At 38.9% G+C, this 15,773-nt stretch overlaps 1 protein-coding gene across 1 annotated transcript in view; it reads left to right on the top strand.

Annotated features, from left to right (window-relative positions):
* The window catches only part of creb3l2 (cAMP responsive element binding protein 3-like 2), a 26,719-nt gene extending 11,517 nt beyond the window's left edge, over positions 1-15,202 (top strand). The window contains exons 2-12 of the mRNA XM_034133640.1: positions 6,041-6,287; positions 6,756-6,970; positions 7,054-7,132; positions 7,781-7,983; positions 8,472-8,618; positions 9,031-9,089; positions 9,231-9,299; positions 10,852-10,951; positions 11,308-11,437; positions 12,776-13,010; positions 13,410-15,202. Coding sequence (XP_033989531.1) covers positions 6,041-6,287; positions 6,756-6,970; positions 7,054-7,132; positions 7,781-7,983; positions 8,472-8,618; positions 9,031-9,089; positions 9,231-9,299; positions 10,852-10,951; positions 11,308-11,437; positions 12,776-13,010; positions 13,410-13,473 — 1,548 coding nt within the window. The 3' untranslated portion in view covers positions 13,474-15,202. The remainder of the gene's footprint in view (positions 1-6,040; positions 6,288-6,755; positions 6,971-7,053; positions 7,133-7,780; positions 7,984-8,471; positions 8,619-9,030; positions 9,090-9,230; positions 9,300-10,851; positions 10,952-11,307; positions 11,438-12,775; positions 13,011-13,409) is intronic.
* The last annotated feature ends 571 nt before the right edge of the window (positions 15,203-15,773 follow it).

The raw sequence follows: 15,773 nt of genomic DNA on the forward strand, positions 1-15,773 counted from the left end.
CCTCGAGTCTCAGCGCTGTTACAACAAATGATAAGACTTCAATACAGTCCTGTTTACTGCCAAGGTTATCTAACGTACACATATAATGGGTTTAGTGCTTTAAAGAGATTTATTTTTGCTTGTGTTTCATCATGTGTACCATACTATTATTATTGAATGATCACTGAACAGCTGTTTTTCATGCTCTTAGAAGGCCAATCATGGTCCTAAGAGATTAAATCTGAATCGTTTTCATGCCTGACATTCAGACTGAAAAGCCATTTAAACTCCTTTATTTAGCTCAGTTCGGTCTGTTTGCAGCATGATTGGAAAAAACTGGCCTGATTTTCAGAAAAGATTGTATGAGGGTCAAGCATGCCAAGAAAGAACTTTTGGAAACACAGGGCGGATACACTTAAATATTTTAGTCTTACATATTGGATATGACAGTATGTCTGTCTACCATATTTCTGTTTTTGTACAGGGTGTTATTAGGATTATTTTTGGCTTATACAAATTGTAAACTTTCACGATAGTCAAAAAATATGCAGATTTAAGAGTTGTTATATCTTCTTTGAAAGTCGAAAACACTTTATAACTGTAACTATAACCTGCATGGCTTTGGTCCTGAAATACAACAGCTTCAAAAAGCTCTTTTATTGGATTTCCTTTAGCCTCGGATGTACTTTGTTTGTGTGGGATGCTAGTAAGGTAAACTTCAGCTTGCTACTCTAACCCGCTAATGTTAGCTTTCAGCTTAAAGCACAACTGAGCCTGTGAACTTAACAAAGGTCATGGTCTGATGAAAAACAATATGATGTTTCTTCACCTTGTTCTTTTTGCCCAGAATTGAACGTATTGAATGATTGTGCAGATACAGTTTCTACACATGTACTTCAGCTCAGTGTTTAAGCAGCACATTGTTAGCATTCCTGCAGATTCTCACAAACTGTGGCTCACAGCTGCAGAACTAGTGCAGCGGTGGTTCAAATATTCAAATGGCTTGCTCTTTTTATCTTGAAGTGTTTTGGGAAATTTCACCAGAGGGCGAGAATGTTGTGAAGAAGACAGAGAAACTGCATTTTTCTGAGAGACAGGTTGGGAAACTGAGCTCCAAGAAGTATTTCCTCTGCCAAATACCATACAGCTGAGTTATTGTTTCTTTCCTGGAACTGTACTTAAAAAAAAAACGGACACAAACATTTTACATTTTTCACTTCCTTCTTGTCCGTTCTCCCAAAAAATATGTATTCTGCATCTTCTCAGTGCATGCTTTAGAGATATTATATCAAGCCTGAATGCAACTAAATGATTTGTATTACCTAGGACACTCGTAAAACATTTTCAATCTCAGTGAGACTTCCTAGATAAATAAAGAGTTGTTTTTAACCAGTGACAATTCATTAACAAGGCAGTTTCAACAACTTTACTGACATTTAAACTTTAAAAGTAATTCGGCACAAAACTTAAAGAAGACATTTGTGTTTGTAGCCTATATTTATGAGGTTTTGGCCTAAACATAATTAAACGTATTGTCGAATGAGTTATTGCCTGCTCCTGCATTTGCAATGCATCATGGATGTATACATAATTATCACCAGATTTGTTTGATACTGAAGAAAACATAAAATAAATGTGATGTTACTCGAGCAAGTTCGGCAGATATTTCAAAGTGGATTTATGGACGTTTATTTATGTTGAAATAAAATCAATTTCAAATCAATTTCTTTATTTAATAAATGCACAACACTGCTTGGGAAGTCGATACACAGTCCTTGCAGTACAACTTTTACAACTGGTTGTGAAATTGTAAGTTATCTCTTTAGACTTTAATATGATTATAATGGGACACGTGTTTGTAATGTGTGATAGATAAGGGCCTCGATCCAAATCAAACAAGTGAGTCATTCAGTGTATTCTGACATGACGTTTGTGTGTGTGTGTGTGTGCCTTTTTTCTTAGTGTATTTGTGGAGTCGTATCATCAGCCAAAGTACACACAGATGAGTCCAAGGTACACACACACCAATACACACCTTCGAGGGAGATGACCCTTGTCCTTTGTGGGTCTGTGTGTGTGTTTGTATCAGAGTTTCCTGAGACCCTTTCACATCTGCTTTTCAGGGGAGGAAGGTGTCAGTCTTTCCTCTTCCTCCTCGTCCCCCCGAAGTTTAAACCTGGAGGAATTAGAGACCTGAGGACATTCCTTCCCTTCTTTACCTTCTCCTAAACCATTCATTTAACTGCTAACTAGTGACCAACACAGCTGTGGGGCTTTTATTGTGAAGCTTCACTCTTCACTCTGCTGTGATAATTACCCCCAGAAAGAAGGATGTCTGTCTTTTGGCAGGAATACGGAAACATTACCTGCCCCTTTTTAAAGAAAGTAAGTGGAGAAGGTGTAGCATGGTCCAAGGAAGAAGTCATTACATTTTGGAGCGGATACAACTTTCGTTTTCTTGTTTTTACAGTACATTTGGTTTGTAATTGTACTACTTTTAGATAATTTTTCTGCTCAAACTCATCTGCCCATCTCTGACCCAGTTTGACGTCTCGCCCTTCATCCCCATGTCTCTGATTTAAATTAAGATCAGGCCTAATACAAACGTTTCTGAAAGGATTGTCTCTCTTAGGATGACACAGGATTTATTCACCAAAACACTGTATTTCCCCCTATAACTGTAGAGATAATCAGCATGTCCTCCAGCGTCTACCGTCTTCGATTGCAGCTTCATTAAAAGATTACAATCTGCACATTCAGCGATGTTATTCAGGAAAATATGAGAAAGGCCTCTTTGTTATCCCCTTCAGAGTAGTTACAGATTATTGCCCTACTTCCAGTTTGAACTCCCAGTTTTTCTCATTCAGACTTCAGGTTGGGTTTCCCAGCTGGAGTGTGTCGAGTTACAGTGAACCTCAAATAACACCTCTGTGTCGGGATAAGGAGACAAAGAGCGTTCTGTTGTGTGTGTGATGGGCTACACTGGCCTGCATCACGTTTTAACCACACACTCCCACTGCTGAGATGACAGGGAGCGTACACAAATCCTCACTATAAGCGCCTTTCCTTCGACCTCTCCCATTTCCTCTTTTTAAACAACATGAGGCTTTATTCCTTTCTGGGGGAAAGTGTAACATTGTGGAGTAGCTCTGGGCTGCAACTAAAGCCCCAGTGAAGCCGGTATTTGTTATTTTGGCGAATTATCACCATTAAAAGTATGCCCAATTAGCTATTAGCAGCTCTTTTCTTCAATGCACCCATTGATCTACAGACACCTTTTACTGGATTATTTAAAATGAATACTTTGTGTTTCTCAGGCTAGTTTTGTAGTCATAAACATGTCTTTTTCTAGGATTCCCAAGCAGATTTATGGATGTTTTTTTGCGATGGACTCAGAAAAAAAGCACATTTGTTTAGACCAACTGCGACAGAAGGGCGTTTGAGGGTTGAGGGTTTTTAAACAGTTTAATTGCCCTCCGTGGGTTTCTGTTGCAACTTCTGAGGGCGATGTCAAAGGTCATTTAAACCCACAAAATATGGCTTTGTTTATTTTTAAATGGGTTCTGTATGTAATTACTCCACCCTAAAAACGACGTGAACGTTTTTGTTCACGTCCATGATGTTTTTTCCTATTTTTGAGCTGAAACAAAATCAATCTGATTTTCCTTGCTCCTTCTTAGGACTGATTTGAAAATCTGAAAAAAAGATATACAACCATCAAACCCTAAAATATGTCGTTAGTTGAAGCAGCCCCATACAGTATCTTGGCTAAAAGATGGAAATGGACCCATTCAGTGGATTCATGTGTAAATATTTGACTTCCCCTTCTTGCAGTAGGTTCATGGTATGCTGTCAGTGTTTACACACACACACACACACACACACACACACACACACACACACACACACACACACACACACACACACACACACACACAGCCTTATAGGGGAGCATATGGTTGTACTCTAATTGAGGCCACATGCTTTGGCGATCGGTCATCCACCCTGCTTCTGTTTCCTCCGTCTTCATTTCACTCTCACTTTATACGCTGGCATGTTTTCTGTCGTCCATCTTCTCTCTGATGTTTCGTGCCTCTGTCTGAAATGTAGATGTGACTGTAGATTTCCAGCCCTTTTCCCTTCCTAACCTCTTTCGCATTCCTTTCCTCCTCTTCCTGACCTTACTTCCTTCTATTCCTTAACTCTCATGTCCTAACCTCTCCTACCTTACCTGCTTTATTCCTTCCTTTTTGCCTTTTCTTCTCCTTCCCTTCTTTCCTTTCCTTCTTTCCTTTCCCTCCTCCTTTACGCTTTTTCCTTCCATTTCCTTTTTTGGCCTTTCCTTTCTTCTTTCCATGAGTCCGACTTTTCCTTTCCTCCCCTCTTTTCTGTCCTTTCTTTACTTTCTCTCCTTTCACTCATTTTCTTTTACCCCTTCCCTTCCCTTTTCCTTCCTTCTCTGTACACTTTTCCTTTGGCCTTTCAAACTTAAAAAAAGTCATTCTCTTTTCTTCCTCTTACTCGAAAACGTGCTTCCATTTGCTTAACTCTCCTCAGGCAACAGTTCATAACGTCACAGTTTCATGTGTTTTTAATTAAAATAGTTTATACTCTTTTCATTGGCTGAGCACAGACTGGCTAATATTTGATTGGACGTGTTCAGCATATCCTAACCGGCAACAGAATTGCATCAGAAGTATTTTTATGTTCTGAAGAGGGCTATGAGTTCGAGCGAGGACAGACTATTGCATTGAATAATGTGGATTAGTTGTATTAGACTTAGTCACTTAGCAACACATACATGGGATGAGATTAGTTCACTCTCTGCAATTAAAAGCTAACTTTCCTTGGAATGAAGTGTACTTTTCTTAATACCAGCACAAGGTGTACTATTCTGTTTTTTTAGGGTAAAATCTGAGAAAAAGGTAACAAAAAAGCTAACCATTCTTTGATTCCTCCTAGGTTATGATTTTTTTGGTTTTTCTCTGTTTCATATCATTGTTGAATTGTTGAAAATATTATAGGGTTTTGCAATATTGGTCAAACGGAACAAGGGACTTTTAAATCACAGTTTATTGGCAGATTTGTTTTCATATAAAATATAATGTATTTAGGATTTGCTGCCTGGTTAACAGAAATCAGAAGCCTCTGTAGTGTGTCAAACAGCAAAGAATCCTGCAGGTCATTTAGCTTCAAAAAAGACAAACCTTTTTAGGTGCTTCATATGTTCTTTGACATTTTAACACAGGTGATGTGTGTCAGTATGTTATCAACACATCACCTGCAGGGGCTCTTTGTTAACCTCCGTCACAACACCTGAAGGGGAGGAGGACACAACATCTGCACGCTCGCCCTGTTGAGAGATGACAGAAAGAGATAATAGACAGCAGGAATGTGGAGGAGGAGGGCGAAGGGCGGGGGGGGGGAGAAGATTAGGAGGAGAGGGCGGGGTGCTCACTTCTTCATGTGTGTTAAACATTTGAGAGATACAGGGAAATCAGAATCTGTATACTTGATTTATCCTGGGGGATTTTGCTAATTAAAACATCAATTCAAAAAAAGACTTACAAATGTAAACCAACATAAGAAGTTAAGGTAAAAGTAGGAAAGACAATTTTACAATTTCTATTTCATTGAATTTGCTCATGTTGGTAGTGTTGGATATCTCCATTATTATGTTTTAAATGTTTTCCTTTTATGCTCAATGTTTCATATTAAATTCTCAGTCAAAAAATGTCCCTGAGCTGTTTTAAAAAAACATGTCATTCTAATAATAGACTGAGTTATTCTATTCTTAGATGTTCTACAAAATGATGCTGCAGGGATAACTTCTCCATGTGATTTGTAAATGTGCCCACACTGAGAGAAAGAGACACAGTGAAAGACTATTATAAAAGTCTTTCATTATCTGCTTCAATGTTCCCTGGGGGGGGTTGGCAGGGAAAACTTCAAGGAGAGGGGGCTATACACAGTCTGTAATTACAGGCAAATTATATCTTTATATAATTATCTGTTCCTGCTTTGAGTCGTCATTAAATACATGTTCTCTTCCTCTCTTTAGCACTTCTCCGAGCTCCTGGACGATCTCTCCCAGGATGCTCTGCTGGGTCAGCTGCTCAGCGACCCCTTTCTCTCGGGGGTGAGAGGCGGAGGCGTGGAGGCCATGGAGGGGGAGGACGGCAGCGACCTGTCCCCCTCCTCCCCCCTCCCCCCCCACATCACAGCGGAGCACAGCTACTCGCTCTGCGGAGACAGCAGGCCTCAGTCCCCGCTGTCGCACCTGACCGGAGAGCAAGGCAGCGACGCAGGTACATAAAGCCTTCAAAATGAAAGCACCCTTGCCTAGTAAACACCAATAACTTCATTCATGACTCAAGTAGTTATCCCTCATTCTTTTCATTCGTTTGCTTCTCTTCCTTACTTCTTTCCTTTCCTTTATGTATACCTTTTTAATGTTTCATAATGGTTTATTTTATTTGCATATTGACTGGTTAATGTTCCATTTCATGTGTGTTTTACGACCGCTGTATTCGTCTGCCTGTATTGTTTTGTGTTCATTTGTTTTTTACCTGGTTAAATAAAGGATATATATATATATTTTTTTCCTTTCCTTTCTTCCTTTGTGCACAAAGGAAGAAAGGAAAGGAAAACAAATATTTCCTTTAACATTATAAAATAAATGATAAAAAGATGCATTTCAGATGTTAGCCGAGGCGCGTGACACGCAGCAGAATTGACCTCCCAGAAACCCTGACATGTCTCCTCTTGCTCCTCAGAGTCTGATGGAGAGTCAGCTGATTGGCCCATGGAGCAGGAGGACTCCATCGACAGCCTCCTGTGCGAGACCCCCTCCCTGCTCCCCACCCTCTCCCTCTCTCTGGTCCCAGGTGAGGGGCCCCGGGCTCCTGAGAGCCCCGCTGTGGCCCCTGCTGTCCCCCCCTCCCCCCCAGCTCAGCCCAGAGTCAACAGCAGCCAGGGCAAAGCCTTCAAGGTGAGGACACAGGACGATAGGGATGACAACTGATATGTTTGATGATCATTCTACTGTTGTTTAACACTGTTGTCTATCTACAGATTAAAGAGGAGAACATCATCCCGCAGATTAAACTGGAGCCTCATGAAGTCGACCAGTTTCTCAATCTTTCACCCAAAGGTCTGAATCTTTCAGTTATCTAATGTTACAAGGACCCCTGCTGGATCTTTGTTGTTACATCATGATGTCCTTTGCATAGTCAAAGTATCATAAATATCTTTAAAGGTCTTACATGCATCATTTATGCATTTCAATGTATACAACAAATATCTTATATTATGTAGAGTAATGTACTTGCATTATCCCAAATGAAAACCATGCGTTAGTTTATTGGTTATCTGCCGAAAGCAGTCAGAAATTGAATTTATATAGTTTATAGACACTTTTTAACACCTTTTTCAATCTGGGGGATTAACAGGATTATTTATTTTAGTCTTTGGATGTCTTTGTGTTAAGTAATCAGAAAACAACCTGAGCAAAGTGAGAAGCAATGATTTTTAACATTAAATTGTTTTATTAAGTGTTTTCACCAGTTGTAATCACTTAGTTTGGTTGTCTTTTCAGAGGAATGGACATAGTGAATCATTTGGCTCCGCTTTAACAACTCCTAAAACGCTGGCACTTAAGTTATCAAAGACACAGGCTGAGAATAAATGAGAAATATGAACTTCAACGGTCCTTTGAGAACAGCTTACCTCATCAATACCTTTATATATTATCCTTAAATACTTCTAGTTTTAATCTTTAAAATGCTTCCTCCGGTCTCAGGTCTGGAGGTGCTGCAGATGCCTCCCACTCCTCCCAGTTCCCACGGCAGTGACTCTGAGGGGAGTCAGAGTCCCGTCCACGCCCCGCCCGGCCTCTCCTGCCCCCCCTCCCCCTCCAGCCCCCCCCCATCCCAGGCCAGCCACAAGGTGTCTCCCCGCGCCACCTCCTCCCTCTCCAACTCCCCTCTGCTCACCGCTGCTCATGTAAGCACCATCTTAGTTTCCTACTTCATCTACCATTGACTCACAGCAATCTAGATTTCATCACACATAAACATCCAAATATGTTCCTGTTGGAAAGAGTAGACAACCTTGTTCCAACTAAATCACATTTTATTCTAGTAATCATCAAGAGAAAGGGCCTTTGGGGTGAGAAGTGTTCTAAACAAAGTCACATTTTACTGTATAAAATATTGTCATCAGTTTACATTGTCACACAGTTTCTCCTGTTCTTCCTCCATGATCCAGAACTATCTAAATACCAAATACAAGACATTTTCCACCATTTTATGTTTTCTTGAGAAGATCTTTTAATTTTGGTTTATCATACAGTCTTCCCTTGAGTTTGCATAATTTATATTGTATCCTTTTATAGAGAGTAAAGGTACTTTTGCAAATGGCCGTTTAAAACCTGGCTTCAACAAACGTTTTTTGGATCATTGTGATTAAATATAATGTTTGTTTGTGTGTAGAAGCTGCAGGGGTCCGGCCCGTTGATGCTGACGGAGGAGGAGCGCCGTACGCTGGTGGCTGAAGGGTACCCCGTCCCCAACAAGCTGCCCCTCACCAAGGCCGAGGAGAAGGCCCTGAAGAAGATCCGCAGGAAGATCAAAAATAAGGTACAGACTGATTCATCCAGACCGTATATCACCATCCATATGACTTTTTAGTAATCCATTAAGGCTGTTACAACCAAGACAATATGGTGAAAGATTTGTATCAGATGCACAAATATGTTGTTTGATTACGTTTATTCTCTGATAAGAATAAGGGACAAGAAGAACTGTTGGTTCATGCAACAATTATGTACACACATATCAAATCCACCAAAAAATGAGGAAAGATATTGCTCTTTCAATATAAAGCATAGATTAAAATATAATTTGATGGCATGAAAAGTATTGTTCACAAACTCTCCTCTTCTGTATGCACCTGTTTACCTGTATGCCTTTAATAATAAACTGAATATTATGTTTTGTAAAACAACATAAATGTGCTTTCTTCCTCTAAGTATATTTATCTTTGTCTTAGATTTCTGCTCAGGAGAGTCGCAGGAAGAAGAAAGAGTACATGGACGCTCTGGAGAAGAAGTAAGTTCTCCTCTTCTTCATTATAGCAGAGGGACTGGGAAATAAAAAGAGATTAAGGTTAAATGCAATATCAACAAAACGAAAATAAATAATGTGCATTGAAGTGCAGTGACTGACCTGCAGTACTGTTTCTGTCCTCAGGGTGGAGACATGCTCCAACGAAAACCACGAGCTGCGCAGAAAAGTGGAAAACCTGGAGTGTACCAACAAGTAAGAGCAACAGCCACTAATGATACACACATACTGTATTAATACACACACTACTGCACATGGGATTGCCTTTAGATTCAGTGCATGCCAAGTAAAGAAAGATGTTTTTATACACGAAACTCAGCCTATTAAATGAAAGGAGTGCTCGGTTTCAGGTAACACTGCAAAAGTCAGAAACACTGTTTAATAGCTAGAGCATTAATATGTTATAAATCAGTGTGCCGGTAATAAGCAGTTCAGTACATTACTAGTTGATTTAAAAAAATTCAAACATTGTCGATATCACCACAATTCAGTGAGATAATATTTACTCATTTTGAAAATAGTCTACAGGTACTGTAATAATTGAATTAGAGAGGATTAATGTGTCGGGATACATTTACTGAATTTTATTATTGAATTAAAAGCTCCCTGTTGGCAATTGTTCAGCCACGCATAATCATGAGGCTATTTTAATGTAAAATGCTCAAGCTGCTTCAATTTAGAGACCGTGTTGGTGCTCTCGTTATGCATGGATGCACTGTGTGTGTGTGTGTGTGTGTGTGTGTGTGTGTGTGTGTGTGTGTGTGTGTGTGTGTGTGTGTGTGTGTGTGTGTGTGTGTGTGTGTGTGTGTGTGTGTGTGTGTGTGTGTGTGTGTGTGTGTGTGTGTGTGTGTGTGTGTGTGTGTGTGTGTGTGTGTGTGTGTGTGTGTGTGTGTGTGTGTGTGTGTGTGTGTTGTGTGTGTGTGTGTGTGTGTGTGTGTGTGTGTGTGTGTGTGATGCACAGCTGTATCAGGTCTTGTTTTTGTTTTCCACTCAGTGGTTTAAGATTGCTGTCTGAAAGTTAAATGTACCGTGTGTGTTTTGTTTAGCCGTCTTTAATGAAGCAACAGAACAAGTCCTTTGACTTATGCTGCATAAAGACATGAACAATGAACATATTTGTTCATATTGCTTTATTTTTCAGCTAATTCCATATTGTTATATACAGTCAAGGTACAAAAAAACAAGGTTACTTGAAGCGAGAGTGCAGAAGGCATAGGTTGTAAAAAAAGAGCCCTCCTGTGATTTATCCAAGTACAACCTTTTTATAGTCAAAGATCAACATCTTATGGCGAAATAACTACAAACTTGATTATAAACAGGATTGAAAACGTTAAAAAAGTTACATATTACAATTCTTAGGGTAAGATTTGAACAAAGTCCTGTACAGGGGATTCAATAATAATACAGCATCACAAAAGGAAAAGAAAGGAACTTAACAATAATCATAGAGTAACAATGAACTACAACCCTATACAATCATTTTTATTATCAGTGTTAGGGAAGTACTCAGATATTTTACACGAGTCAAAAGTGTCAATAGTAGTGTTAAAATCTGTGTTACAAGTTAAAATACTGCATTAAAAAAGTGATTTCATTGCATTTACAAATAAGTAAGTTACATCTGCGTTCATTATGTTTTCTTTGTGCTCTCCCTCATGCTTGTAGTTCATCAGATGTGTGTGTCCTTAACCTGTGTCTGTTACATGTATGTGGTGTGTGTGTCTAACCTGTGTGTGTCTCTCCGCAGGTCTCTCTTGCAGCAGCTGCAGTCTCTGCAGGCGGTGGTCACCGGAAAAGTCCCTAAATCCTGCAGGATGGCCGGCACCCAGACATCATCATGCCTAATGGTACTGTGTGTGTGTGTGTGTGTGTGTGTGTGTGTGTGTGTGTGTGTGTGTGTGTGTGTGTGTGTGTGTGTGTGTGTGTGTGTGTGTGTGTGTGTGTGTGTGTGTGTGTGTGTGTGTGTGTGTGTGTGTGTGTGTGTGTGTGTGTGTGTGTGTGTGTGTGTGTGTGTGTGTGTGTGTGTGTGTGTGTGTGTGTGTGTGTGTGTGTGTGTGTGTGCTAATAGGAGGTTGTGGTGGTGAAACATCGATTTAAAATATTGAATCGGGAACATCTGCTTCCATCATTCATTAGCAGCTTAGCGTTGCTTCATCATTTATTTACTCCCCCCTTCTGTCTCTCCCCCCTTCTGTCTCTGCAGGTGGTTGTTTTGTGTTTCTCTCTGTTTTTGGGGAGTTTTTACCCCAGCAGTATGTCTCCCTGCTCCACCATCACTGAAATTGGCCTTGCCTCCAAACAGCTGGATGTCAAAGAGTCTTACACAACCACAGGTATTTAAACTCACACATACACCCAACAAACTTTTCAACTGTGAATATTTGGCTAGTTAAAGACAGCAGTGCAACCCACAACATTTCAAAAATAATCATCATTTATTAAGATAAATTATTGCAGGTTTAAGGAGCACATGGGAATGTCTGAACAGCCTCCTCTTGAGAACATACGAGACAAATTAAAGATAACATGTCATTTTAATTTGAAGAAAATCTCGATATGAACAAGTGATCACAATTAAAGGGGAACTAAACCTCTTTTCATAAAGTATTCGTATGGTGTAAGACAGTCAAAAAATGTAATTAAACTAACAATTCTCCTCCAAATCCAAATACCTAGCGGGCTAAAATACTGCGTCTCTCTCGTCTAAACTGACCTCTCCTGGTGCTTCTATTGAAACGAGTCATTACTTCCAAAACTATAAAACTGTGGAGGCCCATTATAACATCGGCAATAATCAGATTCCACCTACGGCGCTGCAATAATAGCCACTGATGAGAAGAGCTGACCTTTCACTACATCCTCTCTGCTGCCTCCCACACACACACACACACACACACACACACACACACACACACACACACACACACACACACACACACACACACACACACACACACACACACACACACACACACACACACACACACACTTTTGTAATAGATATAATTTTCTTAACAATCAAATCCAGTGTCCTGCCCCGTCCTGCCGCCATGCAGACAATAACATAACAAGTGTGTCTGTGTGTTTGGGAAAGTGTGTGTAGCTCCATGCACAGCTGCTGACAGTGGGTGTGTAAATAGGGTTAGGGTTATGAGACAGTGGGGCCCTTCAAACTGACATCCAAAAGACCCCAATACCTCAGAGGGAAGAGATTAAGAGATGTTAAAGTTGTTTAACCTCTTTTAGTGTTGTTTTGTGTTTCTTTGTAGTTGTTTGGGTCTTTTTGTAGTTCTGTTTTGCCTTTTTGTTGTAGTTTTCTGTCTTTTTGTAGTCACATTGTGGTCTTTATAGTCTGTGAATTTGAATTTGTTTTGTGTATCTATTTAGTGATTTAGATTCTATTTCTAGTCATTTCAAGTCTCTTTCTGTGTATTTGTAGTTTCTTTTGTTTCAATATTTGTGTATTTATAGTTATTTTGTGTCTCTTTGTAGTTGTTATGTACTTTTTATATCTCTTACGAAAAGGCATTATTCAATATAGACAGTATATACCTACACAAATACATTTTGAACTTTGCTTGTATATGTTAAAAGTTTGCCTTTTTTTAAATGCAGAGATATAACAGAACGGTAAATTAAAATGTATTTTTTCATTCTTCTTTTATTTAAAGTGAAGTCAAGGAATCTGTTGTCCACCTTCGAGGACGAGCAGCCGCATCTCCTCGGTCTCGGTGGGGAATATCCCAACCAATGGGAGGAGGCGCCGGCTGTTGTCATGGCAGCGTGGCGTCGCTCGGAGCAACAGAAAGTGGTGGAAGAGCCCATCATGGTGGAAACACTCGTACCACTGAGAAATAATAGCAATGAAACGCAGACGTCTAAAAACGTGCTGCTGGACCTGCACAGGTAAACAGACTGTGCAGATACTTAGAATATAACAGAAGAAGAAGACGTTAGCATTAGCAGTGATAGCAACATTAGCTGGGTTTAGGAAAGCGGAACTATGTATATGTATATATGTATAAATATTTGTTAATTAAAAAATGACCCAGAAAGATTAGAAGCCAGTTAATTGTATTATATATAAGGTTTTATAATGGACTCTTCACCGCACTACATTTGTATTTTCTTTAAAATATTTTCAAAAATGGCTGTAAGGTGCAGGAAAAGCCCAGAAATACACACTGGAAAAGCTTAAAAAGTACTAACATTGGACATTATAATAGGTGAAGGATCCCTAAATGTGATATAAATTTAAATAAAGTATTGAATTTGTAATTAAAATCCAATGTTATGTGTTTTCAGGTCTTTGGAGAGCAGCAGCAGTAAAGTGATAGAGTTGGATCGGACGGTCAACGAGACCTCATGAGATTCATGTCAACACCCCCACATTATCCCACCATCACCCCCCCTGACCCTCATGATGACCTTTGACCCCCACCCCCTTCTAGACCTGGTTCAGTGTCCTGGAGCAAACCTCATACAGTAGTTCCACTGTTGACTGTTCCATCTCTGCTTAATCAGACACACTGTAATAGTATTAATTAATCATTTTTATAATATTAATAATAAGGAGGCACTGGTTGCTTTAATTTCTGAAGTAAAAATGCACTGAATAATTTTTACGTGAGTCAATCATCAGTTGTCTTCATTGACATTCAAATAGAAACAGTGAATTCCAGTGGGAAGTATTTTAAATATGACATGTGAGGCTTTTTACAGGACACTGAGGGAGAGAACCTTTGTATTTATAGAAACCTTTTTTTGGTTTTTCATAAAGTTATTGCTCTTTGTAGTTCTTTTAAATGTTTTATTCCATTCCAGTGAGCCCCCTTTTGATATTTTTGTTTATGTTCATAATGTGTTTTTTTATTTTTATTTTATTGTACTCTTTTATATATTGTTATATATTTTCTTCAGCTGACTTTACATTTCAAAGATCCAAGGCTTAACACGGGTTCCTGCACTCATTTTAAAACGTTTTTATTTTTTAAAACCTTATATGAATCTGCAGCTCGAATCTGTTGTTTTATATTGTGAATACTGAGTGCAGATTTCAAATCCAGTTAAATAAAAAGCTCAAAATATCTGTTGAGCATCCCACAATTTTACTTCTCCTCTAAGGAATTGTTTGACATTTGAGGAAATATTCTTGTGCCTTTTCGCCGAGAGTTAGAGATTATTAAGCGTATTTCGCCGGATGTCCAACTTTTAAAGAAATGTGTGCTGGAACCACAGAATGAACTTTCTTTGGCCTTATTTCCTGCGATCTTTTTGCCTTAAACACTTTCACTGTCAGCTATTTATCTGCTCTGATCTCTCAGCATTTGCCAAAAAAAACTTTCTTCCCAGAAATGAAAAAAAAAAGTATCTATTTTTGTAAATATAAGTTGTTAATAAATAAGCAAGTCTAAAACTGTCTGGGATGTGGAGTTTATAAACCAATCCATAATTTATCCTGAGTCTTTTGGATGCGATGGTGATAAATGATGAACATAGCTTTGTCCTGACTTCTGTTTCTGGTTCAGTTTGTTTGTTACAGATCATGGCTTTAAAAGTCTTATTTGTTCATTTCAAGTTTATTGCAAGTCGGGTTTTACATTTCTCCTCTTTATTTAAACATGTTTTCTGATGTGTGTTAAACCCATTCCACTTTCTGTGCATCCAAGTTGTAAATACATACATCCCATTTGTTAAAAACTCTTTATCCAGTTTTGAAAGTATAGCAAGAACAAACATAAGAAATTGTATATAACAAACTGAAGATGAAATCAACTGTAAAGACACATATACCAGTTCAATTAAGAGACTAGAAAACACTTTCTATAACCATACTGTAAGTTTTGTACATCAATCAGTGGCTAGATTGTCAAAGATTTATCCTTAAATGTTTATGTTGTTAGGCCAAAACTTGGACTTTATTTTGAACATTTCAATGGAAATTCCCTTCTAGTTTAGACTGAAACTAGCTGCAAGCGGAGAGGGATTTTTCCAAAATTAGATTTAAATTCCATGTTGCTTCTGTGCAAAGCTCTTGTATTTTGCTTTCAAATGAATATAGTATTTTTCCTTAGTAAAAGCATATTTTGCAAAAACCACATTGTGATTGTGTGAGTGGTCTTTTTATGATAAATTACTGAGATTAGAGACAAAGAAAGACAAACAAAATGGTATGGGGCTAGGAATAATGTAAAAAGTACCATGATATCTTAAAGGTCCCCTATTATACTGTTTTTCATCAATATATTATAGGTCTCAGATATATACAATACATGTCTCTGAAGTGTTCGGCTCGAAATACCAAACAGATCGTGCATTGTAGCATCCCATAATCCCCTCTGTTTCAGCCCTGTTTCAAAAGTGCTGATTCTCTGTCTGTTACTTTAGATGAAAATAAGGAGCCACTCCCCACGCCCCTCTGAGAGACATTTGGTTAAAAAGAACACAATGGTGCTCTAGGAGGAGATTCAGGTGATAGGGGGGGGGGGGGGGGGGGGGGGGGTACCTTGGATGGTGATTGGCTAATTGTTACACAAGCCAAAAAAACATTATGACATCATAAAGTAGCCAAAATCTGATCAGCTCATTTTCAGACAGATTTTTATAGAAATGGATCAGGACACAAAGTGAGAGAATCTTTTTTCCTGAAACTTTCAGAATCTCTTTACA

The sequence above is a fragment of the Trematomus bernacchii genome, unplaced genomic scaffold (genome assembly GCF_902827165.1).
Source record: "Trematomus bernacchii unplaced genomic scaffold, fTreBer1.1, whole genome shotgun sequence".
Classification (NCBI taxonomy): domain Eukaryota; kingdom Metazoa; phylum Chordata; class Actinopteri; order Perciformes; family Nototheniidae; genus Trematomus; species Trematomus bernacchii.